The 27,417-nt window shown below is 53.6% G+C and overlaps 2 protein-coding genes across 2 annotated transcripts in view; both read left to right on the forward strand.

Annotated features, from left to right (window-relative positions):
- The first annotated feature begins 2,950 nt into the window (after positions 1-2,950).
- On the forward strand, positions 2,951-15,876 carry LOC100674803 (cytochrome b-c1 complex subunit 1, mitochondrial). The gene is made up of 13 exons (XM_010589828.2): positions 2,951-3,039; positions 3,321-3,461; positions 9,644-9,730; positions 10,759-10,888; positions 11,096-11,294; positions 11,856-11,935; positions 13,450-13,565; positions 13,789-13,932; positions 14,060-14,220; positions 14,328-14,413; positions 14,725-14,813; positions 15,162-15,237; positions 15,674-15,876. Exons 1-13 carry the CDS (start codon positions 2,971-2,973, stop codon positions 15,736-15,738), a joined length of 1,443 nt encoding a protein of 480 aa, XP_010588130.2. The 5' UTR covers positions 2,951-2,970; the 3' UTR covers positions 15,739-15,876.
- A 4,554-nt stretch (positions 15,877-20,430) lies between these two features.
- COL7A1 (collagen type VII alpha 1 chain) overlaps positions 20,431-27,417 on the forward strand; it is a 33,805-nt gene continuing 26,818 nt past the window's right edge. Inside the window, 22 exon segments of the mRNA XM_064274243.1 lie at positions 20,431-20,434; positions 20,527-20,707; positions 21,368-21,527; positions 21,614-21,707; positions 21,798-21,959; positions 22,204-22,367; positions 22,444-22,573; positions 22,675-22,791; positions 22,894-23,040; positions 23,119-23,235; positions 23,308-23,375; positions 23,377-23,430; positions 23,432-23,457; positions 23,540-23,600; positions 23,602-23,668; positions 24,295-24,438; positions 24,526-24,897; positions 25,563-25,682; positions 25,817-25,960; positions 26,299-26,424; positions 26,527-26,673; positions 26,928-27,050. Coding sequence (XP_064130313.1) covers positions 20,431-20,434; positions 20,527-20,707; positions 21,368-21,527; positions 21,614-21,707; positions 21,798-21,959; positions 22,204-22,367; positions 22,444-22,573; positions 22,675-22,791; positions 22,894-23,040; positions 23,119-23,235; positions 23,308-23,375; positions 23,377-23,430; positions 23,432-23,457; positions 23,540-23,600; positions 23,602-23,668; positions 24,295-24,438; positions 24,526-24,897; positions 25,563-25,682; positions 25,817-25,960; positions 26,299-26,424; positions 26,527-26,673; positions 26,928-27,050 — 2,728 coding nt within the window.

Raw genomic sequence — 27,417 nt, forward strand, 5'->3', positions numbered from 1 at the left:
ACAGCAGAGGACCCCTGAGGGAGCAGGAGATCAGTGGGATACAGACCCCAAATTCTCATAAAAAGACCAAACTTAATGGTCTGACTGAGACTAGAGGAATCCCGGCCGCTATGCTCCCCACACCTTCAGTTGACACAGGAGAGGAACCATCCTGGAAGACAACTCATCAGAAATGAAAGGGACTGGTCAGCGGGTGGGAGAGAGACGCTGATGAAGAGTGAGCTAATTATATCAGGTGGACACTTGAGACTGTGTTGGCAACTCTTGTCTGGAGGGGGGATGGGAGGATAGAGAGAGAGGGAAGCCGGCAACATTGTCAAGAAAGGAGAGACTGAAAGGGCTGACTCAAGAGGGGGATAGCAAGTGGGAGTAGGGAGTGAGATGTATGTAAACTTATATGTGACAGACTGATTGGATTTGTAAACGTTCACTTGAAGCTTAATAAAAGTTATTAAAAAAAAATGAATGAATGAAGAGTTAGTGTGAAAAAAATTAAACTGAACTAATGAAAAAAGTTGTTTTAAACACTTGGAAAAGGACTTTCTAATAAAGAAGTAGTAGACAGGGAATGGTTGCACAACTTGAAGAATGTAATCAATGTCGCTGAATTGTATACGTAGAATTGTTGAGATGGCATATGTTTTCTTGTGTATACTTTCACCACAATAATAAAAAAAGCTTCCAAGGGAGGGGGGAAGTACCAGACAAAAATAATTCTCCCTGAAGAAGTTTCACCTAAAAGTCAATCTGCCCAAAGCCAGTCTGAATTAAGACCCATTTGTTAACGATCCATTTTCATGGAATCAGGGTCACAGTATTCCACTCCTTGGAGGGACTGCTTGCCCATCTGGACTTGGTGGTTTCACGTGCCTTTCACAAGTCTGGTGTTCACCATTTCAGACATTTCCTTCCCATTGGGAACTAGATAGAGCAGCTCTATTTTCATATATCTGCAAAGTTCTTATCATTACTATGATATTCCACATGCCAATCTTCAAGACACCCATTTTGTTTGATGCTTGAACGTTTTCCATTCTATCTTGTTCGAGGCATGCACTTGATCCAGTTACAAAGTAAATGAACACGTCTAAATGTCTGTTACTTTAAAGTGATGAATTAAAAAACCCCACCAAACTCCTGCCATAGAGTCGACTCTGACTCAAACGAGATCCTGTAGGACGGAATAGAACTGCTGCATAGAGTTTCCAAGGCTGTAAATTTTTATGGAAGCAGACTACCACATCTTTCTCCCAGGGAGTGAGTGGTAGGTTCAGACCACCAACCTTTTGGTTAGCAGCCCAGCACCTTAACGACTGCGTCACCAGGGCTCCTCAAGTGATGAATAATTGTGTTAAAAACACACGTGCCACAGCCAAGAGGTGTCTAAGGAGACATGACAATGAAATGTAATATGTTATCCTGGATGGGATCCTGGAACAGAAAAAAGACATTAAATAAACACTAAGGAAATCTGAATAAACTATGGACTTTAGTCAATAATAATGGATCAATACCGGTTCATTAATTTTAACAAATGTGCCATACTAATAAAAACTCACTACCAATGAGTGGATTCCAGTTCATGGCGACCCCATGTGTTACAGAGTAGAAATGCTCCATAAAGTTTTCTTGGCTATGATCTTCACAGGGAGAAAGATGAGGCAGTCAGCTTCCATAAAGATTACAGCCTTGTAAACCCTATGAGGCAGTTCTACCCTGTCCTATAGAATTGTCATGAATTGGAATTGGAATCGATTCAATAGCAACGGGTTTGGGTTTTTTGGGGGGGGGGCTTAATCTGTACAGAAGCAGGTTGCCAGGCCTTTCTTCCCTGGCACCACTGAGTGGATTTGAATTGCCCACCTTTAAGTCTGTGCCCCCCCCACCTGTGCTAATGTCAGATGGTTAATAATAGGGAAAGCTCTCTGTGTGTGGCGGGGGGAGGGTTATATGGAACTCTCTGTACTATCTGCTCAATTTTCTGTTAATCTAAAACTATTCTGAAAAATAAAGTTAAAAGAGAAAAAAAAAAATCAGGAAAGATGGACCGTTAAACGGTTCTCTCTAACCCACTTTAATTTTCATGTCAAAAATCGTAATAATTTTAGTTCACAAAATATTAATCCACACATCCATCTTTTGTCCATCTTTTTAGGGAGATCCCAAAAATAGATGAAAATAAATAACATATACAGTACCTGTAAAAGGAAGTAGAATTCAAAGTTATTCTCTGCCACTTCAAAAATAGCATTTTGCAAAAGAATTAAAAACTGTGTATTAAAGAATACAGAAATGTAAAAATGGTAGGTTCCTTCCCTTCCCCTCTATCCATTTCCCGTAAGTCACTCGGCTGAAAGTTCGGATTGTGCTCCTCCGGATTTTTTTTCCTATGTATTGTGTCAGAATTGGCACAGCGCGTTTTTTTTTTTTTTTTCCCAAACAAGGAATCCTACTTCACAAATTACTCTCCGAGTTGCTCCCTTTTTCTTAGCAATATCCTAATAAACTTCCATGTTAACCGTCTGAATCTACTTCTTTCTTTTAAAGAGAAAACCGTGACTTTGAGCGGCTGCCTAACAGCTCCAGGATTCCCGCCGGTGCTTCAGACCCTGGACTCGAACCCGCGGCCAGTCTGTGGCTGAGACTCCGGCCTACGCCGTCCGCTCCACCCACGTAAACAATCCGGGGGGCCGCGGTTCGTGAGAAACATCTCTCACTCTGCCTCCCACAGATGAACCGAGATGGACCGCGGGCGGGCCCGCGGCGGTCGATGTACAGAGGGGTGGACTGACTAGTGAAGGGGCCGGCGGACGCAGAGATTGACCAGGCGACCAGTGGCGAGAGGATACCCACAGCCTCCGCCAGAGGACAGCCGAGTGCCGAATCGGCAGAACTGCGCCTGCGCCTCGGGCGCTGCTGTTCCTGCTCCGCGCATGTGCGCCGCAGCTCGGCGCTGACGTGAGCAAGAAGATGGCGGCGTCCATGGTCTGCCGGACTGCTGGCGCTGGGGCGCGGGTGCTGCTGCATGCCCGTGGCTCGGTGAGGCTGTGGCCGGAGCGCAAGAATGCAGGGCACAGGGAAGAGGGGCTCGAGGTTTCAAAAGACGGACGGGGAGCGGGCGGTTAGCGGCGGCGGATCGAGGTGGAGAGGTTGCAGGGTCAGGGCCGCGGGAAGGTCACGGCCGAGGGCGTGGACCGGGGTTTCGCCGGGGCCTGGTGACCGGGATGAGGGCCCCGTTGCGAGAGATGCCTGTCTGGAGGGTCCCTGTGGGGAGCTTCCCCTCGACTCGGCCCTCACTCATGATCACCCTCCTTTCTTAGCCGGCCCTGCTGAGGGCTTCTGCTCTGCGGGGCACGGCCACGTTTGCCCAGGCTCTCCAGAACATACCTGAGACGCAGGTCAGCCTTCTGGACAACGGGCTGCGCGTGGCCTCGGAGCAGTCCCCCCAGCCCACCTGCACGGTGAGTCGGGGGCACTGTCTGGGAGGAGTCCTCGGGCTTCTCTCTGACTCGAGTGCTCGTGTCTGTGGTTTTAATTCAGACTCTGGCTTTCTCACTGCTGGATTGCCCTTTACACCCGAATCCTGATCCCAGCCATCCCTTGATTTCTTGGGGCAATTCTGAGAACCAACGTTCGTTTAACATACGATGCCTGCCAAGCCGGAGACCAAGTTCTTTTCCAGCTTTTTTTTGTGTAATGGTCGTGTTTCCGTTTTACAACGAGGAAAAATGCGGTTCAAAGAAGTTACATGATTTTCAGGGGTCCAGGTCTCTCAGCTTCACAGCCTAAGGTCCTAAGCTCCAGGCTACACTGGGAGCACACTTGATGAAGAAATGCATTTGGAGATTCTAGTTGAAATGGATGATTTTCCAAAAAGTACAAATCTTTAAACTTGACTCAAGGATGGAAATCTTGAATAGATACATGAATAGGTGAGAAGTTTCCCAAGAATTAATCCTGGCCTCAAGAAGCTTCAGAGCCAGGTGGTTTCGTTGGTAAATTCTTTCAGTTTTCTTCTAGAAACAAATAATGTGCTGCAGTGTAAGTTACTGAAATACAGGAAAAGATGTTAGGCAACTTGTTACATGACACGCTCATAAACCATCCCAAAGCCTGTTAAGAAAACTCAGTAGAGAATGCTATGTTTCATGGAACCTAAGATGCTCCATATTATACTGAGCACCATTGTGCTCCAGTGCCAGACACAAGGCTGCTAATTATAGTGAAAGGATATCACAGATTATAAAATGTATCTTTCTTTCCCAGATGTTAGATGTGAAGTAAATGTTCATCTAAGAATATGGCATAAGATTTGTATACCAACATGTCTTAGCAAAGTAGATGTGAAAAACTTAAATTAACTATGTTGTTGTTAGGTGCCGTCAAGTGGGTTCCGACTTATAGGGACCCTGTGTACAACAGAATGAAACACTGCCCGGTCCTGCACCATCCTCACAGTCATTGTTATGCTTGAGTCAATTGTTTCACCCACTGTGTCAATCCATCTCACTGGAGGTCTTCCTCTTTTTCAATGACCCTCTACTTTACCAAGCATGATGTCCTTCTCCAGGGACTGATCCCTCCTGATAGAATGTCCTGAGTATGTGAGATGTAGTCTTGCCATCCTTCTAAGGAGCATTCTGGCTGTATTTCCTCCAGGACAGATTTGTTTGTTCTTCTGGCCGTCCATGGTATATTCAATATTTTTCACCAACACCATAATTCAGAAGTGTTGGTTCTTCTTAGGTCTTCCTTATTCATTGGCCAGCTTTTACATGCATGTAAGGTGATTGAAAACGTCATGGCTTGAGTCAGGCACACCTTAGTCTTCAAGGTGACATCTTTGCTTTTTAACCCTTTCGAGAGGTCTTTTGCAGTAGATTTACCCAGTGCAATGTGTCTTTTGATTTCTTGACTGCTGCTTCCATGGGCATTGATTGTGGATCCAAGTAAAATGAAATCATTGACAACTTCAGTCTTTTCTCCATTTATTGTAATGCTGTTTATTGGTCCAGTTGTGAGGATTTTCGTTAACTTTGTGTTGAGGTGTAATCCATACTGAAGGCTGTAGTCTTTGATCTTCATCAGTAAGTGCTCAAGTCTTCTTCACTTAAACCAAGCAAGGTTATGTCATCTGCATAACTGAGGTTGTTAATGAGTCTTCCTCCAATCCTGGTGCTCTGTTCTTCTTCATATAGTCCAGCTTCTTGGATTCTTTGCTCAGCGTACAGATTTAATAAGTATGGTGAAAGAATACAACTGTGATATACCTTTTGTGACTTTAAACCATGTAGTATCCCCATGTTCTGTTTGAATGACTGCCTCTTGATCTATGTACAGGTTCCTTATGAGCACAGTTTTCTAGAATTCCCATTCTTTGCAATGTTATCCATAATTTGTTATCCATACAGTCGAATGCCTTTGCATAGCCAATGAAACACAGGTAAACATCTTTCTGGTATTCCCTGCTTTCAGCCAGATCCATCTGATATCAACACTGATATCCTTCGTTCCGCGTCCTCTTCTGAACTTGGCTTAATTTCTAGCAGTTCCCTATCTATGTTGCAGCTGCTTTTGAATGATCTTCAGCGAAATTTTACTTGCACGTGATATTAATGATATTGTTTGATAATATTCACATTTGATTGGATCACCTTTCTTTGGAATAGGCATAAAATATGAATCTTTCCCAGTGGGTTGGCCAGGTACCTAGCTGTCTTTCAGATTTCTTGGCGTAGACGAATGAGCACTTCCAGTGTTGCATCTGTTTGGTAAAACATCTCAATTGGTATTCTGTCAGTTCCTGGAGCCTTGTTTTTTGCCAGTGCCTTCAGTGCAGCCTGGACCTCTTCCTTCAGTACCATCAGTTCCTGATCATATGCTACCTCCTGAAATGGTTGAACGTTGACCAATTCTTTTTTGGTGTAGTGACACTGTGTATTCCTTCTATCTGCTTTTGATGCTTCCTGAGTCGTTTAGTATTTTCCCCATAGAATCCTTCAATATTGCAACGTGAGACTTGAATTTTTTCTTCAGTTCTTGCAGCTTGAGAAATGCTGAGCGTGTTCTTCCCTTTTGGTTTTCTACCTCCAGCTCTTTGCACATGTCATTATGATACTTTACTTTGTCTTTTCGAGCCACCCTTTGAAATCTTCTGTTGAGCTGTTTTACTTCATCATTTCTTCCATTTGCTTTAACTACTCGATGTTCAAGAGCAAGTTTCGGAGTCTCTTTTGACATCCATTTTGGTCTTTTCTTTCTTTACTGTCTTTTTAATGACCTCTTGCTTTTTTCATGTATGATGTTCTTGATGTTATTGTACAACATGTCTGGTCTTTGGTCATTAGTGTTCAATGCGTCAAGTCTATTCTTCAGATGGTCTCTAAATTCAGGTGGGATATATTCAAGGTGGTATATACTCAAGGTCAGACTTTGGCTCTCGGTGGACTTGTTCTAATTTTCTTTCCGCTTCAACTTGAACTTGGATATGAGCAATCTATGGTCTTTTCCACAGTCAGATCCTGGCCTTGTTTGGACTGATGATATTGAGCTTTTCCTTTGTCTCTTTCCACAGATGCAGTCAAATTGATTCCTGTGTATTCCATCTGGTGAGGTCCACATGTATAAAAAAGTATAGTTACCGTTTATGTTGTTGCAAAAAAGTATTTGCAGTGAAGAAGTCTTTGGTCTTAAAAAATTCTATCACATGATCTCTGGAGTCATTTCTTTCACCAAGACCATATTTTCCAATTGTTGATCCATCTTTGTTTCCAACTTTTGCATTCCAATCACCAGTAATTATGCACTCATCCTGATCAATTTCAGACTACAGAAGTTAGTAAAAATCTTCAATTTCTTCATCTTTGGGCCATAGTGGTTGGTGTGTAAATTTGAATAATAGTTGTATTAACTGTTTTTCCTCATGGGTGTATGGATATTATCCTATCCCTGACAGCACACTTCAGGATAGATCTTGAAATGTTCTTTTTGACAATGAATGCAACGCCATTCCTCTTCAAGTTGTCATTCCCGGCAAAATAGACCATGTGATTGATTTAAAATGGCCGTACCAGTCCATTTCAGCTCACTAATGCCTAGGATATTGATGTTTATGTGTTCCATTTCATTTTTGATGATTTCCAGTTTTTCTAGATGCGTACTCCATACATTCCACATTACTATTATTAATGGATGCTTGCGGCGGTTTCTTCTCATTTTGAGTTGTGCCAAATCAGCAAATGAAGGTCCTGAAAGCTTGACCCCATCTACATCGTTAAGGTCGATTCTACTTTGAGGAGGCAGCTCTTCCCCAATTGTATATTGGGTGCCTTCCAACTTGAGGGGCTCATATTCTAGCACTATATAAGACAGTGTTCCGCTGCTATTCATAACGTTTTCACTGGCTAATTCTTTCCAGAAGTAGACTGCCAGGTCCTTCTTCCTAGTCTGTCTTAGTCTGGAAGTTCGGCTGAAACCTGTCCTCCATGGGTGACCCTGCTGGTATCTGAATACTGGTGGCATAGCTTCCAGCATCACAGCAACACACAGGCTCCCACAGTATGACAAACTGATAGATGTGTGGAAGAAATCAGCTATGAACAAACAGTAAATGAATAGACTAGATCATTGTGATCATGTGGATCCCAGGATTCTCATTGTGTGCCAAGTAGACATTTGGCAATATTTGGTGTCCAGGTCTGTTTAAAAACTTAAAAAAAAAAAAACGATAAGACCAGACTTAATGGTGTGACTGAGACTGGAAGGACCCCGGAGATCATGGCCCCCAGACCTTCTGTTGGCCCAGGACAGGAACCATTCCTGAAGTCAACTCTTCAGACATGGATTGGACTGGACAATGGGTTGGAGAGGGATGCTGGTGAGGAGTGAGCTTCTTGGATCAGGTGGACACTTGAGACTGTGTTTGCATCTCCTGCCTGGAAGGGAGATGAGAGGGTGGAGGGAGTTAGAAGCTGGTGAAATGGACACAAAAAGAGAGAGTGGAGGGAGAGAGAGGGCTGTCTCATTAGGGGGAGAGTAATTGGGAGTGTGTAGCAAGGTGTATATGGGTTTTTGTGTGAGAGACTGACTTGATTTGTAAACTTTCACTTAAAGCACAATAAAAATTATTAAAAAGAAATGCGAATAGGACAAGACAAAATGTGCAGCATCTAAATTAGTAGCCTCTTTTCTTTTTGGTAACCTGTTTTTCTTATGAGTAGAAACCTGGGTGGTGTAGTGGTTAAGGGCTATGACAGCTAAGCAAAAGGTTGGCAGTTCAAATTCACCAGTGGGCTCCTTGAAAGCCTTAGGGGGCAGTTCTACTCTGTCCTGTAGGGTTGCTATGTGAGTCAGAATTGACAGTAATGGTTTTTTTGTTTTGTTTTGTTTTGTTTTTTTGGTTTCTTATGAGTTGGAATCAACTCGGCGGCAACGGGTTTGGTTTTTTGGTTTTTCTTAATGATAAAGGATGAAAGCCAAAATAAAGGCAGGGTATAATTTTTGGAAAGGAGAAAAAGAAATTGATGTTGTTTGCAAATGATGCGTTGCATGCCAAGAAAAGCCCAAAGAATCAACTGAGAGTGAGACTGAATCTAAGAATTTTGTACGGTGGTGGAACCAGGATAGTATGCAAAGTTAGAAACTTCCTTGGGTGTCCTCAGTAACCGGTCAGGGCAGGAAGGAGAGGTGACGCTGTGTGACTCGTCACTCAGCCCGTGCCCTATGCCCAGGGCACTGCTGCCTCTCTGAGCTCAGAGGTCCTGCCTGAGCAGCCCTCCCCACCCGTGCTCCAAGACCCATGAGCTGGCACCCATGAGCCCCTACCAGGGGCTTGTGCTGAGTCACCCAGGGTGAGGCATAAGTGGGGACTGGGATTTTTTTTTTTAGAGAGATATATATGTAGTACTTTAGATGAAGCCTTACAGAACAAACTAGTTTCTCATCAAACAGGTAGTACATACATTATTCTATGACATAGGTTAACAATCTAATGACATGTCAACGCTTTTCCTTCTCAGCCCTGGGTTACCTATTACCAGCTTTCCTGTTCTCTCCTGCCTTGAGGTCCATGACCCAGGGCTGGTGTGCCCCTTTAGTCTTGTTTTGTTCCATAGGCCTGTTCAGTCTTTGGCTGAAGGGTGAGCCTCAGGAGTGACCTCATTACTAAGCTGAAAGGATGCTGGGGGCCATACTCTCAGGGTTTCTCCAGTCTCTATCAGGTCAGCAAGTCTGGTCTTTCTTTTTGAGTTAGAATTTTGTTCTACATTTTTCTCCAGGTCTGTCTGAGACCCTCTGTTGTGATCCCCGTCAGAGCAGTCAGTGGTTGTAGCCGGGCACCATCTCTTTGTACTGGACTCAGTCTGGTAGAGACCTTGGTAGATGTGGTCCATTTGTCTTTTGGACTAATCTTTCCCTCATGTCTTTAGTTTTCTTCATTATTCCTTACCCCCGAAGGGGTGAGACCAGTGGAGTATCCTAGATGTCCGCTCACAGGCTTTTAAGACCCCAGACACTACTCATCAAAGTAGAATGTAGAACATATTCTTTATAAACTGTGTCATGCCAACTGAGGCAGATATTCCCCAAGATCAAGGGGGGACTAGGATAGTTTGTTTGTTACCTTTGTTGGTGCCTTCTTGTCTAGGTGGGAGTGTGGATTGATGCTGGCAGCCGTTACGAGACTGAGAAGAACAATGGGGCAGGCTACTTTGTGGAGCACCTGGCTTTCAAGGTGAGACTCTGGAATTCCTGTGTCTCCCTTAGGCTTGGGATTGCCTGTTTTTCCTCCTGAGAATGCAGGCCAGAAAGTCAGCCTCCTCAGTTATGGGTCTCAGCTGGGGAGGGGGAACTCTACTGGCCTTTCTGGAAGCAGTCCCACCGGCTTAGCCTCTCATGGCTGAGTACCCTTCTGATGAGCCGCACCACCAGGTCCCAGAGCCAACAGAGATCCAGGGAGCCACAGGAGCCTCACATTTTACAAGCGAGGCAAGGCCTTTCGGCGTGCGTGCTTGTGAAATGTCCTGCTCCCTGGCCGTCTCTTGGCCATAGAAGTGAGCACTGAGCTTTCTTGAAGGTGGTGACTGCCACCACTGTAGTTCCTCAGACAGCCCCTGCTGGCACAGAGTAGAGACCGAGTATTTTAAACGAAAGAAATGGATGAAGGAAGGAGGTATGGAGGGAAGGTCCCTCCTATACTCACATGGGCGAGGGTATGAGGCAGGAGTATTCAACCCAACCAGCTGCAGGATCATGGGTGTGAGTATCAGTCTTAACATGCGTGTATGTGTGTAATGAGACAAAGCCACCCTGCAACACACCCTGGCATGACACTGTGACTGAGTCCCACGGAGGTGGCCACTAACACATATACACAGAGCCATGTGAACGATGGGCCAGGGGGTGGAATCACCTGAACACAGGTGTGAGCTTACCTGACCATGGCTGTCAGTAAGGGGAGGGACACCTGGCATAGCCAGACTGTCATGGGAACACTGGACTTCTGGCAACACTTGCTCTCACCATGGTCTTTTGTCCTGGCCCCTGGCTGTGTCCCTCCTCTTGGCCCATGGTGCTGCAGCCTCAGTCAGCTCAAGGCCTCCTTAGCACTTGGTGAGCACAGACTCTGGGCCTCATACCCCCAGAGCCCTTGTGGCTGAGAGAGGTACTTGTGGATCAGTGGTCCTTTTGGGACCTTATCCTGTGAGGACAGGGTGGGCTCCTACATGGCTCCTGATTGGTCCTGTTGATGTCTGGTTGCAGGGAACAAAAAATCGGCCTGGCAGTGCTCTGGAAAAGGAGGTTGAGAGCATGGGGGCCCATCTTAATGCTTACAGTACTCGGGAGCACACAGCTTACTACATTAAGGCGCTGTCCAAGGATCTGCCAAAAGGTAACAGCCTGGAGATGGAGTGGAGGGAGGGAGGGGAAAGCCTCCAGCAGAGCAGAGGCCAGGCTTCCCAGAACACCTGGCCTGGCCATGGCGTCAAGTTACCTGTATGGTATGGCCTGGCAGTAGCAGGAGGTGCTGGGCTGGGATTTTGTGCTGTCACCAGTCTCTAGCACCTTCGCACTCCAGACAAGTCCCTCTTGTGTTCAGCTGTGGAGCTCCTGGCTGACATTGTGCAGAACTGCAGCCTGGAAGACTCCCAGATCGAGAAGGAGCGTGATGTGATCCTGCGGGAGCTGCAGGAGAATGATGCGTCCCAGCGGGATGTGGTCTTTGACTACTTGCATGCCACAGCGTTCCAGGGCACGCCCCTGGGCCAGGCTGTGGAGGGGCCCAGTGAGAACGTCAGGTGAGGGTCAGCTGGGCCTGTGGCAAATGTGTCCCCTCATCTAGGCCTGGGCCAGATCCCTTCCAGGCCCTGTATGTCTGCATGAGTTCGTGTATAGTTCGCTGGCTGCTTGTACTATGTGTTTATTTTCCTAATTGTCATGATTGGAGACTTTTTCTGCGTTGTTGTGTGGTCTTTGTGAGTTTTTCAATGGCTGTGTGGTTTTCACTAAAGTTGTGGGTTTGTTTTAGGATATGTTTCCACATATGTTCTGACAACCTAAGAAAGTGGGCTTCTGGGTATCCCACTTATACGGCTTCTTGTCCCCTGGCAGGGGGTGGATTGTGAGGGTCTCCACAGCATCAGCTCACACCCTCCTCAGAAGACTGTGAGCCTGTCCTTTGGGCCCTGGAGGAGTGGGTAGCAGAGATGGGGGGAGGGGATTGAGGAGTGTGCCAGGGTACATACAGCCTGCTCTCCAGAGAAGCCATGCCTCTCCTTATCTGCTCCTCAGTCCATTTTGTGCAACCCAACCTGCTCTGGTTTGGGAGAGGTGTCAACCCACTGGCATATGTCTTGCAGGAAGCTGTCGCGTGCAGACCTGACAGAGTACCTCAGCAGGCATTACAAGGCGCCTCGAATGGTGCTGGCAGCAGCTGGAGGTAAAGCCCTGTGGTGATGGGTGGGTGGGCACAGGTCGTGGTTATCAGGGCCCAGGGCTCCTGGTTTTAATCCCCTTCCACTCCTGGGGACCTTGTTCCCACCCTGCCTGTGAGGGGAGCACCTCTCCCATGCTCTCTGAGACATGATAAGGTTCTACTCTATTACCCGCACTGGGACGAGCCTCTTTAGCACTGGCCTCAGTTGGGCTCCTGGCCCATCCTTGGACCTCAGGCCTTTTCTAGCCCAACCTGGTCCCAGGAGAGATTATACCCAGTATGTGGGCTGAGGGAGGCAAGCCCCCAGCCTTGTTCCTCATGGCCTCGCCAGTGGGCAAGCCAGACATTGGACATGTGATGATGCACACTTGATAACAAGCTGGAAGGTGCCCTGAAAGGGAGACTTACTTAGAGGCTGGGCTGAAGCGTGTTTGAACAGAGGCCTAAAGGGTGGTGTAAGTTAGTTAGCTGGGACATGAGGGACCTAAGTGGAGGGGAGGGGCAATGTTGTAGTCTGATGTTTACTTTAAGGCTTGCTCTGCTGCCATGTGGGGACCAGAGTTGAGGCAGGCAGAACAAGGGAGGGCTGGGACAGATAACCAGTGGGGAACAGCAGGAGCAAGGGGAGAAGTGGATACACTCGAGATGGTTTATAGATGGAAACTTGGCAGGGGCCTGGACATGGTGGGTGGGGGAGCAGGGTCAAGGATGCTTCCATTGGTTTACGACCTTTGCAGCTGGGTGGGGGAAAAAGACTGATAGGAAGAGCATGACTGGGGGCCTTGGAGCTGGGGAACCTGGGGACTAAGAACAGTTTGAGCTACTGATGTGTCAGACTTTGTTGAGTCAGAGCGGGGCCTGAGCTCAGGGGTGGTGAGACTAGAAGGCCAAGACAGCTGGCAGACTGTTGCCCTGGGGCCAGCTCCCTGCTGCCCCAGTGCTCCCCAGTCAGGGTGCTGGGGCAGCGCAGGCCACCTCTTGTGGAGTTGAGGAGGTGAGGTCCTGCAAGGGGTCCTGAGGGCATGGGTTTGTAATGTGACTTGTCCTCAGCTCCCAGGGGACCCCAGAGCTAATCACAGGCCTGCAGTAGCACCTCTTTGTGCCCTTGCACTCACTATCCCACCTGCACTCCTGTGGGCAGCAGCCAGGATCTACTTGGGGAAAGGCTAGAGGGACAGGACTGGGAAGGTGGCCTTGTGCCCAGCGAGCACCAGTCTCGCCCTTGATGGAGATGAGATGCTCTTCTAGGGTGAGAATCAGCACTGTGTCAAACGGGAACCTGTGGGTGAAGCTCGCCGCACTGCTTCTCTCCCATGGCTAAGGCAAGGAGAGCTGTTTGGCTCAGAGATGCCTGCCTTGCCCACAAAGCAGGGTGTGTTGGTGGAGGATTCTCTTCCCTTGTTCTGTCCTGATGTCCTGTCTGCCTTTTGGTGTCTCTCACTAAGACAGGACACGAGAGTCCTCTGCCTGTTCCTGGGACCCTGGCTGGCCAGTAACACTGCTTTCTGTCTCGGCAGGGGTGGAACACCGTCAGCTGCTTGACCTCGCCCAGAAGCACTTCAGCAGTGTGTCTGGGACATATGTGGAGGACGCGGTGCCCACTATTGAGCCGTGCCGCTTCACTGGCAGTGAGGTGTGGTGTCTGATGGGCAGGGGTAGTGTTCTCAGCTGGGGCCTCTGGGAGGACTGTGGTATGCATGGTCATCTGTGTGACTTCCGGAGATGCCTCAGGAGTTGGGAACTGGCTCTGAGGGCACTGCCTCGAAAGCAGACACGTTCCGACGTGCATGCATATGCTCTAGTGTGGTCAACTGGGCAGTGTGACTGTCTACCAGCCTCACCATATACCGTTTCAGATCCGCCACCGTGATGATGCCCTGCCCCTGGCCCATGTGGCCATTGCTGTAGAGGGGCCTGGTTGGGCCAGCCCAGACAATGTGGCCCTTGAAGTGGCCAACGCCATCGTCGGTCATTATGACTGCACTTACGGAGGCGGCAAGGTGAGTGTTGGGGCAAGCATGGGACCTTGCCTTCAGAGAGGAGAGAGTGCTGGGCTCTGGTGCTGTGGGGCCGAGGGCGTGGGCCGCAGACAGGAGGGTGGCCACTGACTACCTTTGCCCCTGGCAGCACCTGTCTAGCCAACTGGCTTCAGTTGCGGTGGCCAACAAGCTGTGCCAGAGCTTCCAGACCTTCCACATCTGCTACGCGGAAACAGGGCTGCTAGGCGCGCACTTTGTCTGCGACCGCATGGCCATTGATGATATGATGTTCTTCCTGCAAGGCCAGTGGTGAGCGGCCGCCGAGGGCTGGGTGGGATGGGGGGCTGTGAGCAGGGTCGTGGGAGGCTGAGAGACACGCACAATCTCTCAGAATCCACCCCCGGCCCCGGCTTTAGGATGCGCCTATGTACCAGTGCCACAGAGAGCGAGGTGGCACGGGGCAAGAACATCCTCAGAAATGCGCTGGTGTCTCATCTGGACGGTGAGCTCTGTAGTCCTGTGGGGCAGGTGGGCGGGGTGTGCTAGCCTTGACAGCCCCGGGATGGCCACATTCTAACCATGGCTGGAAAGGAAAACACTGAGCCCACCCCGTAAGGCCTTGACTTCAGAGGCAGGTAGGGGTGGGCCAGGTCGACAGCCCATTGTTTCGGTAACAGGTGGTTGTAGAAGAGAGGGTTGTGGTGATCTGGGGTCAGAGCAGGATCCAGGGCTCAGGCTAGGGCTGGGGGTTCTGAGTGCACCTGTGGTCCAGGCCTGGACTGGCCAGGCCTTAAACCACCTCCCACCCTGCAGGCACCACCCCTGTGTGTGAGGACATTGGACGCAGCCTCCTGACCTATGGCCGCCGCGTTCCCCTGTCTGAGTGGGAGACCCGGATTTCGGTAACACAGGCCCCCTGGGAGAGGTTCTGGAGGCTTGGCCTGGCAGGCCCTGGGAGGTGGGGAGTTGGGGCCTGACAAAGTAGAGACCACTCTGGTATGCATCCCTGGTGTCCTAGGCAGCCATCTCCACAGAGGGGTATAGTTGGAGGGCGGGGCAGAGGTGCTGATGACTGGGGATGGGTGGGGCCATGGAAGCCTACAGTAGGGAGAACCCTGCACCTTTCCCTTTTGGGTTGGTGGGGAGCTCCCTGGTCTGGATGGTAGAGCATGGCCAGCTGGGTAATGTTGGCCGGCCAAGGTGGTCCCCAGGTGCCTGTGGGTCAGCGTGGCCTCTGCTTCGTCCTGCAGGAGGTGGATGCCGGTGTAGTACGTGACGTCTGCTCCAAGTACTTCTATGACCAGTGTCCAGCAGTGGCTGGATTCGGTGAGTGGCCTAGAGGGCCTGCTCGTTGTCCTCTTTGGGCCATTCTCTTGGCCTCTCCTTCTACCTCTGCTACCCCACCCCCAGCCTTCACTGGGAACAGCAAGTTGAAGCCTCCAAGAGGCTCTCCCCAATAGCCTGGCTGCCAGGGAGTTCTTGCTCCATAAACCTGTCGCAGCAGCTCCCTGACTCCCTGCCAAGGTGCTTCCATCAATACTCCAAGCCCGCCAGGTAACGGGCACCTCTGTGTGGGGGGTGCGGCTCTGAGCGCCTGAACATGAAGGAACAGGCTCGGCACCCCTGGAGGAATGTTCTTTTCCCTCTTTCCATTCAAAGCCTGTCTGCAGCTCTGGGCATCTCTGAGCTGGGTGCGGCACAGGGCCAGGTGTCCTTGTGCAGGCCAGGGACCCCACCCTGACGCCCCACCTTCTCCCCACAGGCCCCATCGAGCAGCTTCCAGACTATAACCGGATCCGTAGTGGCATGTTCTGGCTGCGCTTCTAGGCAGGAAGCCTGTGCAGGCGGGAGGGCGGAGCTGGGGCTCATGGTCCCCACCAAGCACACACATACCACCCTCGCTCCCAAACCCTTCCAAGAAGAGGGTGTGCTGCGCATTAGCACCAATAAAGTCCAGTGTTGAGAGCTGCGTTGTCTCTTTCTTGGCATTGGCATTGAGTCCGGACGGGGAGCAGGGACTTCCTCCCAATTCTTCATCCCCTGAATCCTTTTTGCCTTTCCACAGGCTTATGTGTCCTCAGCCAGGGGCACGTGTGGGGGTTGCAGCATGGAGGCCAGAAGCCTTTGATGCCTGTGGGGAGCTAAGCCCAGATGTTCCCACTCAGCCACATGGGGGACTTTGCTCAGCTGGCCTGTCCATGGGAGTCTGTGAACTGCAGACCCGGCCTTTGCCCTGGGAGGGGTCCCAGCCTGGAAACTCAGGGGTTATGTAGAAAACTCCTCACTGTGGACCCTGTAGAGTTGTCATCTGGAGGTCTCTGCCAGTTCCCTGGGGTGGGCCTTTGAGGGGCTGTCTTTGAGGAAACCTCTTCATTGTGTTTACTCTAGATTCTGAGAGGAGGATAGCCTGGGGCAGTGTTCCCATTTGGTTTCTAACTGCTGCCTGGACAGGCAGGGCAGGAATCTTTTGCCTCTATTTGCCGCTGACTCAGGCTCCAAGAATAGTCCTGAGCTCAGTGGGGCCTGAGCCCCCTCCCTCGGCTAGGTCTGTCCCAGGCGAGTCCTGAGCTCCCGGCCCGATGATCCCCTCCCCATCTCCCTGTGGAGGCCTGGACCTAATAGAACACTCAGCTGTCTAGTCCCCCTGCCACCCCTTTGGTCCCTGGTCCCCAAGGCAGGTGGGCAGGTAGGCCCTTTTCCTACGCCCCCAGGTGCTTCCACAGATTCTCTGGGAAGCCCAGGGGGAGATGAAAGTGGGGGCCCGATTCTCCTATGAGGAAGTTGCTGACTGGCAAGGGGCCAAGAAGAGGATCCACTCAGAAGTTCCCCCAGCATCCTAGCCTGGAGCCCGCCAAAACAGGCCTTGCTTGCTCCCACCTGCTCCAGTGCCTTTCTTCACCTCCTGTTTGCTGCTACCACCACCACCACCACCGGCTGCTATGGAGTTGATGTCGACTCATGGTGACCCCGTGTGTCAGGGTAGAACTGTGCTCCGTAGGGTTTTCAATGACTGATTTTTTTGAAGTATATTGCCAGGCCTTTCTGGGTGGACTCAAGCCTCCAGCCTTTCACTTAGCTGCCGAGTGTGTTAATCATTTGCACCACCCAAGGACTCCCATTTGCTGCTACAGATGTCAATCAGGAAACCTTTGTCAAGTGCCTCTAGAGCCCAGAAATTGGCTGGTGGATTCGCTAGCTCATCTTTCTACTGTCTGACCAGCTGGAGAGAAGCCGCTAGACAGGGCAGAACCCTGACAGCCACCCCTGGGTGCTTGTAGGTACATGGAAGGACAAGTAGATGCCGCACACCGGGCAGAGGGAACAGTAGGTGCCAAGTCTGATGCCCCAAGTTTCAGTGCCCAGGTCTGACCCTCAAAGGCTACAGACACACTGAGCACATGAGAGCTCTGCCCGCTGGGAGTGATCTAGCCTCAATGGACCTTGAAAGTGAAGCCTGGTAGTTTGGTTTTACCCTGGAGGCATGTTGGGGGTGGGGCATCAGGTTACTATGAACATAAGGGATGTTGTCAGAGCCAAGATGGGCATGGATTTCTGTGGCAGTGCTGGGGAGCCGCACTAGCAGAGCATAGGTCACCAGCATAGAAGAGCCACAGGGGGACACAAGCAGGACAGCACCCGCAGCAGGGCTGGGGAACCCTGGAGGAGGGGTAGGTTGTAAGAGGATGAACTGCCCAGCTTTGGCCATGGTTCTGGTGATGAGTCTGGGGGTGCCTGAGAGGCAGCAGAATGTGTGGAGATGGAGTCCCAGAAAACCCAGCTAGAGACAAATATGGTGCCATCTTGCCCTGAAGCCAGGTTGGGGGTGGGTGTGAGAGAATGTCTAGGGGAGTGTGGAGCATGCAGGAAGGACTGTGCCCTGGGAACCCACTGCCCTGATGGAAGGAGCTGAGGGAGATGCTGACCTCTGGGGCTGTGCCACAGGTGGTATGCCTGCTGGGAGGCTGGAGCCAGTGGCCTTGGAAGGTCATGCCCCGCTCATAAGCCTCATAGGGGCTCTAGGCTAGTACGTATCCCAGCCCTGTTTCAACCTCCCAACAGCCACCTCTCCCAGTGACTTCCTCACAGCAGCCCTTCTTTCTTTTGCGGGTACCTCAGAGTTTTGCCTTAACGCCCTCTCAGCTGGGCCTCCAGTCTCTCCCCCAAAGGCTGGACCCACACAACAGCTCTGCCCTGCTCCTGCCCACCCTGCTCCCACCCACGCTTACTGTACAGGGGGCAGGGGCAGCCTCTGTAACACCCTCTCCTGTGGGAGTCGTAAGAGGCTGTCCCTGCAGCTCTGATCTTAGGCAGCATGGGTGGTCTCCACCGCCCCCAGCTCTGGCCATACTGGAGAGTCCTCAGGCCTGAGTTCAACAGGAGCGCTGTCCCCATCTCTCCCCATTCAGCCTGTGGATCCCCATGTGGGAAGGGGCAGGTGGTAGTGTGAGGAGGTGTGCTTTCTGGCCTGCCCTGAACCACTCAGGACTAGAGGGCAAAGAACTGGGCAGGGCTGGATGGGGACCTGCTCTTTTTTGGAATACCTTTCTGCCTTGGTGTTGCCCTCTCTAAAGAAAATGCACATCCTGAGGAGAGTTCCCTGAACTGGGGAAGGGGGCACTGGGGAGACTGCAGTCACAGAAGCCAGTCAGGGAAGGGAGACGGGAAGTCAGACTGGGTAAGGGAAGAGGTGGTGGGGCAACGGATGGTTCTGATGACCATGAGAGTGTATGAGGAGAGGAAAGGAGGGAAGGGTCCAGGGTGATGGCTGGGCCTGGTGGGGGTGATGGGTGGAAGGAGGTCTTCAAGAAGAGTCGACTGAAGGACGGGAGTCTGACAAGCCAGAATGAGGACGTGTGGCCCTGGGGGGTAACCCAGCCTGGGTCCCGGACACCCCACCAGTGTAGTTGTGAGCAGGGAGGATGTAGATTCCTGAGGGATGAGTTGTCTCGGTAGGTGGTCCCTCCCTCTGCATCTGGGCAGCCCCCCTTCCTGCAAGCACAGCTGGATGGCATCTGCCTGGGACACAGTAGGGGGTGTGGGGCACTGGGATAAACACGTATGCACAAGCATAACACAGGTTCTTTTCCTGGCTTCCCCTTACAAGTGGGGGGTAGGGCATTATCTGGGCCCAGCCCAGTTGGGTCTGGGTTTCCCTGGGATGCTCCCAAACCAAAAAACAAAACAAAAAAAACCCAATTGCCATTGAGTCAATTCCGACTCATAACAACCCTATAGGACAGAGTAGAACTGCCCTATGGTTTCCAAGGAGCTGCAGATGAATTTGAACTGCCAGCCTTTCAGTTAGCAGACAAACACTTAACCACTGTGCCCCCAGAGCTCTGCAATTGCTGGGGTTGCTACAACCGGTAAGGGGGATCGGGTGGGGCACAGGAGGTCTGACAGACAGAGGGGTGGCTGAATCATAGAAGTGGCCGGCGGGACCCATGGCCTGAGGGCTCGTCTGGGCCCCCCCACAGGATGGGGGTGAGTCATCTCCAGCTGTTGCCTCCCCTATCCACCTCTGCTGTTGCCTCTTCTGCCGCCAGGAATTTGTTTGCATCCCAGCCTCCAGAAGCCATTTCACCAGTCTGTGATTGACCAAAATTAGCCAAGTCCTCTGACCCTCCAGGGGCTGGGGAGTCTCCCTCAAGCATCAGTTCTGGCGGGGAAACCTGTGGGGGCATTCCAGAGCCCACAGAAGGGGGTCTTTACATCCAAGTAGAGTCAGATCATCTGGCCGGGGAGGGGTGGCGGGGGCTGGCGACCTGCGGGGCGGTGGGTGGGGGCGGGCCGCCTGGGTCCCCGCCCGCTGCTCCACCCCCTGGGATCAGGGACTTTTCTCTGCTGTGACGGCTGGACTGCAGCGGCGGCAGCGGCGGTGGCAGCCGGAGCCCGGGGACGCGCAGGCAAGGCCGGGCCCGGCAGCTGGTTGGAGGGGGGTAGAGTAGCCGCTGGGTTCGGACCCATTGAGGCCGCGGGGGGCGAGGGCCTAGTTAACCACTTCGCTCACCCAGGATGAGGCTGCGACTCCTGGTGGCGGCGCTCTGCATTGGGGTCCTGGCGGGGGCGCCCCGAGTGCGGGCCCAGCACGGGGAGAGAGGTGCGCGCGGCGCGGGAAGGACCCAGTCCAGGGGGGTTGCACCCCGACACCCGCAGCTCCACCGGGCCTCCATCCTGGTTCCCCCCCACCCCACTTCCACGGCCCGCGTGGATTCTTCCTAACTCGTCCCGAACTTCCCAAAGCCTCCGTGGACCTGCGCTGGGTCCCCCAAACCGCTATCCCCGTCAGTCCCCAATTCTGGCTACCCAAAAGCTCTCTGGGTCCCCTACCCTCCGCCACCCTGCGCAGGTCCCTCTTAAACCTGTACGGGTTCCCAGTGGCCGACCTCTATCCCAGATTCACACCTGTCCCGGTCCCCGCTCCCCCTTCCCCGCCCTTGCATGCCCCAACCCTCCGGGCTGAGTCCGCTCCGGGCCCACCGCGGCTCCCTCCCAGCCGCCAGGGCTGGGTTTACAAAAATGGGTGAGGCCGCCCCCCAGTGCCCAAAGACCCCGGTGCGGGATGGGGAGTAGTGGGCTCCAAGGACAAGTCGTGACGCCTCCTCTCCGTCCCAGTGACTTGCACGCGTCTTTACGCGGCTGACATAGTGTTCCTGCTGGACGGCTCCTCTTCTATTGGCCGCAACAACTTCCGAGAAGTCCGCGGCTTCCTAGAAGGGCTGGTGCTGCCTTTCTCTGGGGCAGTCGGTGCTCAGGGCGTGCGCTTTGCCGCGGTGCAGTACAGCGACGACCCACAGTGAGTGGGGGTCGACTGGGGCTGGGGACCTAGAGACGCCGCCACAATCCCTCCCCACCCAGGGTCTGGAAGCCCAGAAACCCACAAGCTAGGCTGCTCCAGAAATAAACTTTGGAGAACCCAGAGACCCCCCCAAGCAGGCCCCCTTGTGCCCACAAAGGCAGAGGTCCTGTAGGTAGAGCCCTTGCCCTCTGAGACATCCCCCAGGCTAATGACCTGCCAAAAGACATGGCAGTGTTTTCTGATCTGGAGGTGGAGCCCCCAGATGCCCCATGTCTGCTGGACACTCCGTGTTCTACCCCTCTGACCTATTCAGCCCCTCCATTTAACCAGAGAGCCTTCTTGTCTGGCTGCTGTCCACCAAACCGCCCCTCAAACTGGGCCCTTCCCCTGTAATTTTTAAGTTAAACAGACCTCCAGCCTCCCCTCCCCTCAGGCTGTGAGCTCCAAGAGCTCCAGGCTGGCCTGGGCCCTGCCATAGGCGGGGCCCAAAGGGGGACCCATGACTTAGGGGCTCCCGGAGGTGGGGAAAGGAACCACAGAACCAAGGGAGCCCTCAAGGGAGCCTGATACCCACGATCCTTGCCTTAGAGGCCTCCTAGAGGCTCGGGCCAGAAGAAGCCGTGACCCCTAAATTGTTGCCACCCCCCAACCCCACAGGACAGAATTCAGCCTGGATGCACTTGGCTCAGGGGGAGATACAATCCGTGCCATCCGTGAGCTCACCTACAAGGGGGGCAACACACGCACTGGAGCTGCGATTCTCCATGTGGCTGACCGCATCTTCCTGCCCCAGCTAGCCCGACCTGGTATCCCCAAGGTAATCCCTGATCTCACCACGCCTCCCCAGGTGACTCAAATCAAGTGTCCCAGGCAGCCCTGATTTGACCTCTGCATCTGCCCCAGGTCTGCATCCTGATCACAGATGGGAAGTCCCAGGACTTTGTGGACACAGCTGCCCAGAGGCTAAAGGGGCAGGGGGTGAAGCTGTTTGCTGTGGGTGAGTACCAAGCTGGGGTGAGAGGTCACCTCGGGCAAGAACCAGTCAGAGGGCATGTGGCAGCTGACCTCTGATTGGGCATCACTTCAGGGATCAAGAATGCTGACCCTGAGGAGCTGAAACGAGTTGCTTCACAGCCAACCAGTGATTTCTTCTTCTTCGTCAATGACTTCAGCATCTTAAGGACGCTACTGCCCCTCGTTTCCCGCCAAGTGTGCACGACCGTGGGTGGTGTGCCTGTGACCCTGCCCTGTGAGTTCCTGCCCACATTGTGTGCCCTGATCTGGACTCTGACCCTGACCCTGACCTGGGAGTGCTGATTCTATCCCAAGTGCCCCTGGATCTTGACTCCAAGCTGGGAGTGCTGTCCCCTGATCCTGACCTAGAGGTGCTGACCCCACACCATGTGCTTCTGACCTATGACCCTAACCCTGTCTCATGAGTGCTGACCTTTGACTCTCCTGCCTTGGTGCCCCACGATTCCCTCCACTTCCAGCTGATGATGTGACCTCTGGCCCACGGGACTTGGTGCTGTCTGAGGAGGAGAGTCAATCCCTACGAGTACAGTGGACGGCAGCCAGTGGCCCTGTGACTGGCTACAAGGTCCAGTACACTCCTCTGACAGGACTGGGGCAGCCATTGCCAAGCGAGCGGCGGGAGGTGAGGATGGAAGGAGTGGGAAGTGGGGGCTGGGGACTTGGCTGGACAAAATGAGGTGACCTCTGACCCTGGGCAGGTGAGTGTTCCAGCTGGTGAGACCAGCATGCGGCTGCAGGGCCTCCGGCCACTGACCGAGTACCAGGTGACTGTGATTGCTCTCTATGCCAACAGCATCGGGGAGGCTGTGAGCGGGACAGCTCGGACCAGTAAGCAATGGCGCCAACCTCTGACCCCACTCACCTAACCACCCATCCCAATAACCCTTCCTACTCCTGACCCCCTAATCTCTGGTGGTATCTTCCCCCAGCTTCCCTAGAGAGGCCAGAGCTGACTGTCCAGAACACCACAACCCACAGCCTCCTGGTGGCCTGGCGTAGTGTGCCAGGTGCCACTGGCTACCGTGTGGCATGGCGGGTCCTTAGTGGTGAGTGAGATGTGTAGGCTGGGTGGAGTCCCTGCGCCTCAGGCAGGATCGTAGAGTCCTGAGTCTTCAAGGCCCACTAATCGTGCTGTGCACCCTCACCAGGTGGGGCTGCAGAGCAGCAGGAGCTGGGCTCTGGGCAGCGGTCAGTGTTGCTGCGTGGCCTGGAGCCTGGCACAGACTATGAGGTGACGGTGAGCACACTGCATGGCCGTAGTGTGGGGCCTGCCACCACCCTGACTGCCCGTACTGGTGAGAAGGCTGGGTGCTTTCATGGTTGGGGTGGGGTAGGCAGGGCAAGGTGACTGATGCCCCATGTGCCCTGGGCAGACACCTCCATTGAGCAGACCCTGCACCCAGTCATTCTGGGCCCCACATCCATTCTGCTGTCCTGGAACCTGGTGCCTGAGGCCCGAGGCTACCGACTGGAATGGCGGCGCGAGAGCGGTCAGTGCAGGGGAGGTGGGCAGGTAGGGCGTGGGGCTGGGCCTCAGCTGGCCTGACCCCATCATCTTCCAGGCTTAGAGCCAACAAAGAAAGTGGAGCTTCCTGCTGATGTAACCCGCTACCAGTTGGAAGGGCTGCAGCCAGGCACTGAGTATCGCCTCACACTCTACACTCTGCTGGAGGGCCGTGAGGTGGCCACACCTGCAGCTGTGGTCCCCACTGGTAAGGGCTTTGTGGCCCTGGCCAAGCGAGTGGGGAAGGTACAGGGGCTCCAGGCTGCCTCTCACACTGTGCCCTCCAATAGGGCCAGAGCTGCCCGTGGGCCTTGTGACGGACCTACAAGCAGTCGAGCTGCCTGGGCAGCGAGTGCGAGTGTCCTGGAGCCCAGTCCCCAGTGCCACTGAGTACCGTATCACTGTGCGCAGCACCCAGGGTGAGGTGGACACAGCCAGCACTGCCCCTTTCCATTAAAGTTCCAGCCCTCAGAGCCTGCTTGTACCCCTGCCCCAGCCCCTTCCACTACTGGGTTCCTATGTCCTCCTCCCGATCTTCTTGTCCATCCACCTCCCAAGACGGCACTGAGCCCAGAACTGTCACATGGCCTTCCTATCAATGGTGGATCCCTGTCATCTGCACCCCAACCTGTCAACTCATGTTGCTGTCCACTGACCCGTGTCATCCTACTTCTCACGTCTCTATCCATTGACCCCTGCCATCCTGTGTCCCCATCCATCATTAAGCCCTGTCGTCCCTACACTGTTCAGCAGTAACCCCTATCATCCCGGTTCCCGCCCACCACTGACCTTTGTCATCCTGTTCCCACCCATCCCTGACCGCTTTCATCCTTTTTCCCCATCTCTCACTCACTGTTTCATCCTGTGTCTCATTTCTTGCTGACCCCCATCATCCCCATATCCCCGCCCCCGACAACCCTTTCATCCCGCATCCCTGTCCATCACTGGCCACCATCATCCCACATCCCTCTCTCTCACTGAGGCTGTTATCCCATATCCCTATCCATCTCTGACCCCTGCCCGCCCACCCCACCTTCTCCCTCAGGGGTTGAGAGGACCCTGGTGCTTCCTGGGAGTCAGACCACCTTCGACTTGGATGATGTCCGGGCAGGACTTAGCTACACTGTGCGGGTGTCTGCTCGAGTGGGCACCCGCGAGGGTGCTGCCAGCATCCTCACTGTCCGCCGTGGTGAGCACTGCAGGAAGGTTGTGGGGGACAGCAGCCTGGCTCCTCTGGTCCTGGTTCTGACCCCTGACCTCTGTCTCTGAACCCCAGAGCTGGAAACCACGCTTGCCATCCCAGGGCTGCGGGTCGTGGCATCAGATGCGACGCGAGTAAGGGTGGCCTGGGGACCTGTTCCTGGAGCCAGTGGATTTCGAATCAGCTGGAGGACAGGCAGTGGTCAGTGTGGAGTGTGTGGGAGGGTTGCTGAGGGGAATAGTCATGGTGCAGGGACTGAGGAGGCAGGCAGGAGCCCAGGCCAATTCTTTCTCCTGACTCTAGGTCCAGAGTCCAGCCAGACCTTGTCTCCAGGCTCTACTGTCACAGACATCACGGGGCTGCAGCCTGGGACCTCCTACCAGGTGGCTGTGTTGGCACTGCGTGGCAGAGAGGAAGGTCCCCCTGTGGTCATCGTGGCTCGAACTGGTCAGGGTCTGACCAAATGCCTTGGCTCTCTGTCTCCAGTGCCCCTTCAGACCCCATGCCCCCCGGGTCAGACCCCTGCCTCTCTGCAGGACTTCCGTCTCCCCCTTCAGATTCCTACTGCCTCCTCCCTTAGAGCCCCTGCTTCCCCCTTCAACCCCTCTTGCCTCCTCTTAAGTCCCCTCTCTCTCCTTCAGTCCCTTCCTCTCTCCTCAGATCCTCACTATCTTTGCCCTCAGATCTCTATATCTCAGACCCCAAGTACCTTTTCTGCTGGACCCCTCCCTCTCCTCTTAGATGTACACTTTCTCCTTTGTTAGACCCCCTCACTGCCACATACTGCCATCAGATCCCCACTTACCTTCTCTCTCAGACCCTGTTGTCTCTCAGGTTCCCACTACCTCCTCTGTCAGAAACCCCACTCCTTCCCCCATCTGAGCCCTTCACTATCACAACCCTGCTTCCTGTTAGACTCCTGTAACCCTTATCAGATGGCCCCCACTACCTTCCCCTTCACACCCTCCCACTTCCTCTGCCATTAGACCCTCCACCTCCTCTTCCATCAGATTACTGCCTCCCCATTAGACCCCCACCGCCTCCCCCATTAGACCTCCTCTGCTTCTCCATTAGACCCCTACTGTCAGACTCCCCACTGCCTCTCTCCCCAGACCCACTGGGCCCAGTGAGGACAGTTGACGTGACTCAGTCTGGCAGCTCATCTGTCACCATCACCTGGACCAGAGTTCCTGGAGCCACAGGATACAGAGTCTCCTGGCACTCAGGCCACGGTGGGGACCATGGGCTTGGGGGTGTCATGGGAAGCAGATCTGGCTGGAATGGGGACTGGGTGTCTCGGGGTCCAGGTGGGACACTGGAAGCAGAGTCTGGCTGATCCTGGAGCTGCCCTCGTCCCTGCCCCCAGGCCCAGAGAAATCCCAGCTGGTCTCTGGGGAGGCCACGGTGGCTGAGCTGGATGGGCTGAAACCGGATACAGAGTACACAGTGCACGTGAGGGCCCACATGGCTGGTGTGGATGGGCCCCCCGCCTCTGTGGTTGTTAGGACCGGTGAGTGAATCCTGGCCAGCTGCTAGCCATGCCTCATTGGCTACCCTGCCCTACTCTGTATTCCTCGCTGCTCCTGCTGCCCACTCCTGTGACTACCCTGCCCACACTGACCCACCCCCACACTGACCAATGTCCACTCTCAATGACCTCCTGATCACCCCACACTGCCCACTCCAAGGCGCTGACCCTCTCCCTCTCTAGGGTTGTCTACACTGACCTGTCTACACTAACCTCCTGCAGACCTGCAGACAGCTCCTGGGTTGACCCGCCATACTGTCACCCTGTTTTCTTCCCGCCACCTACTGGCCCCTGACCCCTTACCCTGCCTCCACCTCCAGCCCCTGAGCCCGTGGGTAGAGTGTCAAAGCTGCAGATTCTCAAGGCTTCCAGCGATGTTCTGCGAGTTACCTGGGTGGGCGTCGCTGGAGCCACAAACTACAGACTCTCCTGGGGCCGGAGTGAGGGTATGGCCCCCAGGTGTCGCCCTTGTCCTTTCTGGCTAGGATTGCTTCTTTCGGTCAGCCACCACCCTCACCCTGACTCTTGCCTTATGCTGTCCTGGCCAGGTGGCCCTACAAGAGACCAGATACTCCCAGGAAACACGGACTCCGCAGAGATCCGGGGCCTCGAAGGCGGCGTCAGCTACTCGGTTCGCGTGACTGCGCTTGTCGGGGATCGGGAGGGCGCGCCAGTCTCCATTGTCGTCACCACACGTAGGCGGAGTTTGGGCCAGGGCGAGCCTTGGATTGGTGGCCTGGACGGTTTGGGAACCGGGCTTGTGTTTGGTATTAGAAAAGGAAGCCGGGATTGGTAGTAAACCTGTGGGGGCGGGGTCTGAGGGGGAGGGATGAAGCCTGGGATAGGCAGAGGGGCCAGTTGAGGGCGGGGCGCGTGCCAGAATCTGTCTGGGATTGGCTCAGGGGTCTGTGGGGGCCGAGCCTCTCTGATTCCCGTGTTTTCTCTTAAGCACCTGAGGCTCCGCTGTCCCTGAGGACCCTTCGCGTAGTGCAACGCGGAGAGCACTCGCTGAGGCTGCGCTGGGAGCCAGTGCCCGAGGCGCGCGGCTTCCGTCTGCGCTGGCGACCGGAGGGTGAGGGGCTCCCCTGGCAGGGGGTCAGGGACCACTGGGGTCAGGAATGTAGGGGGTCGGTCAGTGGGTGAGCGGGACTGGTGAAGTGGCTGAAGTCAATGAGGGTGGGCAGGGTCTGTCAGTGGAGGTCTGAGGGGTCAGTGATGGCAGACAGGATCAGCGAGGTGGATGGGATCAGCCAGTAAGGTGGGCAGGGTCAGTGAAGTGAAGTGGGCAGGGTCAGGGAGAACGGGCAGAAGAGGTCAGAAGGGTGGATGGGGTCAGTAGGATCAGTCAGGTAGGTAGAGGTAGAGTCATTAGTGCGGTCAATAGCATCTGTACCACCCTTGGCCTCACCCCCCTACCCCTCCTCTGACACCTGCCCCAG

This window comes from Loxodonta africana, chromosome 22 (assembly GCF_030014295.1).
Source record: "Loxodonta africana isolate mLoxAfr1 chromosome 22, mLoxAfr1.hap2, whole genome shotgun sequence".
NCBI lineage: Eukaryota > Metazoa > Chordata > Mammalia > Proboscidea > Elephantidae > Loxodonta > Loxodonta africana.